The sequence below is a fragment of the Onychomys torridus genome, chromosome 1 (genome assembly GCF_903995425.1).
Source record: "Onychomys torridus chromosome 1, mOncTor1.1, whole genome shotgun sequence".
NCBI classification, from domain to species: Eukaryota; Metazoa; Chordata; class Mammalia; order Rodentia; family Cricetidae; genus Onychomys; species Onychomys torridus.
Window position 1 is genome coordinate 116,601,097 of NC_050443.1, and position 3,672 is coordinate 116,604,768.

General features: G+C 45.2%; 1 protein-coding gene across 5 annotated transcripts in view; it reads right to left on the bottom strand.

Moving 5' to 3' along the window:
* Positions 1-607: 607 nt before the first annotated feature.
* LOC118589908 (MAPK-interacting and spindle-stabilizing protein-like) overlaps positions 608-3,672 on the bottom strand; it is an 18,358-nt gene continuing 15,293 nt past the window's right edge. For all 5 annotated transcript variants that reach the window (XM_036197638.1, XM_036197620.1, XM_036197630.1 and 2 more), the window contains one exon: positions 608-1,836. In XM_036197638.1, coding sequence (XP_036053531.1) covers positions 686-1,747 — 1,062 coding nt within the window. In that variant the 5' untranslated portion in view covers positions 1,748-1,836 and the 3' untranslated portion in view covers positions 608-685. The remainder of the gene's footprint in view (positions 1,837-3,672) is intronic.

The following is a 3,672-nucleotide window of genomic DNA, read 5'->3' on the forward strand; positions in this document are numbered from 1 at the left end:
CAAGAGCACCACCCTGTGGTGAGTCTCTTCATCATCTGTCTAGACGTTTCCTACCATGCTGTTTTTTTCCTTCTAACAAGGTCATGTGTATGAACACCTGCAGTAGCACATGTGACCCAGAAGGTGCATGTGACATCTGAAAAGGGAAGCCTCACTGAGTAACCCTGCCACCCCAACCAAGGAAACTTGGGGAAGGGAGAGGAGTGTCTAACTGGAAGGTCTAGGGTGAGGGGTCTCAGAGAGGCTGACTCCCCCACACACCCCAGAAGAGGCAGGTGCCAAACTTGAGGGCAAGCTTCATTCCTGGTATGCCACAATTCTCAGTGGTTTAGGTCTGGTCTCTGCACACAAACCCTGCACATGTTGCAGCCCTGACCACTGATCTGGAAGGATGTGGGTAGATCCCAATGGAGAGCTAGGGCTCCTGGGAAGCCTTTAGCTTCCACTGCTTCTGTGACTTCTGCACTAGAGCAGGCCAGAACCTGATGCTGGTTGGCATACTGGTGAAACCTGAGGACCCAGCTGTCCCTCAAAGGGACCCCAGTAAAAACAACCAAGCCCATAAAGTTTGACAAGGCCCAGAATAAAAAAGTAGTGGTGTTTTTTGTTTGTTTGTTTTTTGTTTTTGTCAAAACAACATCATACTGTTTATTACAAGTGTGCCTTTTATCCCCACTGACAAAAGTCATTCAGATTCTGAACTGACACGCTGGGAATTAACATGTAATATAGTCATTAAACATAACAGCATCATTTTGGGGTCAGTAGTATTGTGTCCTTGTTGTTTCCCCAAGGTCTCAGCTTCATGAGTTAAAGTCTTGATGTCTCCCCAAGTTACTGGCTTCCTCTTCCTCTTAGAACGTCTCCTTTTGATGGGTTTGTCATCTACCTTCAGCTGCTTCATTTGTCCAGTGGTCTCCGGGGTGCTCTCCGGGGTGCTCTCCTGGTTGGATGCATCAGGACGGGAGCCACCTGGGACTTCGTTCGTTTTCTGTGGGCCACCAGGCACTGATGGAGCACCAGAAGGTCCTGAAGGCTCCATCACTTGGTAAGGATTATTCAGAGCAGAATGGAGTCCTGGCATGGGATATGATCCTGCAGGGGCAGGATAAGATGCTGGTGGTCCCCAAGCTCCTGGTGGCACAGTGCCCCATGGAACAGGTGGTGCTCCTGACACTGGAGGAAGAGCAGTAGGATGTGGTCCTGGAGATGAATATGGCATATTAGGATGCTGCCCTCCTATTCCTGGTGCCCAAAGTCCAGAAGACATGGATCCCCGTGTACCTAAAGTACCAGCTGCAGCTGGATCTGTGGGTGCACCATATGGCTTGGGTAGCTCTGGAAAGGGTATATTTGGTGTAGCATATGGCCCTGTGGGACCAGGGCCTCGTACAGCAGGGGCTGAATAAGGGCCACTAGGTTGGAGACATGAAGGTCCAGAAAGAAGAAGGGATGCTGGAGATTCTGGTGGTGGTCCAGTTGGAGGGATGGACGGATACATTCCTGTTGGTGCTGGTCCAAAAGATACAGCAGAGGGTGCTATACTTGGTGGGAGTCCAGATAGCATAGCAGGTGGAGCACTTATGATACTCCGAGGGCCGGAGCCTGGCCAGCCTTGAGGAGCTTGGCCAGCTTTTGCATTGTTCACAGCAGTGTTTCTGGCAGGGGACTGTTCAGGTAGCACATATGCCAACAAAAATTCATCTGACATTTTCCCGGCAGGATCTGAACCTGTGGTATGACGCATAGTGGTGATGAATCCAAAGAGACAGGCAATGGAGAACCAGCCTGAGTAAGCTGACTGGTTTAAGTCTGCTTCATAAAGGAAATTGTGCCCTAAACAAAACAAAACGACTGGTTGATTAGATCCCATTTTGAACCTTTAGTGGTCTGGCCACTTTTGCAAAATGAAAAAAAGGCCTGGGAAGACTCAAGTGGTAGAGACTGGGTGGTTGGGGACAGAGAAGAGAGGCCAGCATGCAGGGAATGGGGGTAAGGATAGCATCGAAAGAGCAGCAGTGTGAAAAGAGATGGTTCTAGAAATGTTTCCACTGTTGTTTTTGGAAAATAGTCTTGTAAACTGATTTTAAAAGGGATAGTTGTACATTAGAAAAATTCTAATAGACTGAAAATACCCAAATTGAGAAAGAACATTTACAAAAAACTAAAGTTGACTTCTTCCTTAACGGTGAGAAAGTAGATTGTTTCCACTTGCAATCAGAAAGCACAAGGCTGGGGTGCCCATTTCACCACTCCTACTCGGCCAGCATCAGAGAGAAGTCCCAGTTAAGGGGAGACAAAGAATACAGAAAGGGAAAGAACATGTAGGTAGATGAACAAAGGAAACAAGTCTCTTTTCTAATTATCCGATCGTCTATGTGGAAAATTCAATGAATGGACCACAACAAAAATACCTCCTGGAAGATGTAAGTGATCACAGCCAGACTGCAGGACAGAGTCACCACACAAAAGCCCATTTCTTTCCTGTGTACCAGCCCGACAAGAGTGCATAAGCACCAAACGAATTAACATCAGAATTCCAGCATCATCAAAACAGAGCAAAGTTAAAGAATGGACACTACCTAATGAGTTCGTAGAGTAACAAAAAACAAGACAGCATTATACTTGGGATAAGTAAATAACTAAAAACAGTGGGATAGAATAGCTAGTCTGGAAACAGGCCACACAAGGTTCGACAGATCTTTGACACGACAATGGTACAAAGAAAGTCTATTCCACAAAAGGTGCTGAAATACCCAGATGTCCACAGGCCAAAACAAGTAACTCAGACAAAGAAGGACTCTTCTCAAAAAGTAGCTCAAATGGATTATAGTCCTAAATGCAAGGCATAATAAAACACATAATATTACAAAAAAAAAAAAAAATAGGCAAGACCTTTGTGACCTCAGGTTTGGCAATGAGTTTTTAGATATAATACCAAAACCAAAATTGTGGGGAAAAAAACTAAGCTGGGTTTCTCTAAAATGTAAAGCCTCTACCATGTGAAAATCTGTCAGATTGAAAGAAATGGTCTCAAAATATCTCTGGCAGGGCTGTCCAAGAGATTCCCCAAATATACAGTGTATTGCTGTTGTCCTTGGTTATCACCACTCCCCAAAAGTGGAACCTAAGTCCCTACTGCTAAAGACACCATGAACTGAAGATACCTGTTCAGAAACTGGGCCCAGAGACCCTTAAGCTAGAACTGACCTAAATGCCCCCTCCTTGAGGGCTAACTTTCATGATACAAGAAGACACCATGCAAGCTTCCAAAGAAGGGAAGTTAACCAACAGTTCGACCCAGCAAGTCACAATAACTCTAAGGGTACAGTAGTGGCGCACATACCTTGACTTCAGACCCATCCGAAAACAAGGAAATGATGCCTGGTACTGGAAGCCTAGCTAACTACTCAAGTGCTAGTGAAGTTAAAAATACTGGAGGAAAATCTATAACCACAAATTGACTAAACCATCATATTCCCTAACAACAATTTAAACATTTGTCTGTCCTTACATCCATCATCAAGGAAACTTCTCTTTACAACAGACAGAGACCACTACAGAAAACCACAACCAATCAAAATGCAGTTGTAGAGCCCCCCGCCAGTGGATACATGTACAAAACATTCCTGCACCCAAGGCCAAAGAGGACAACTGGTTTTTGGAAAAAAA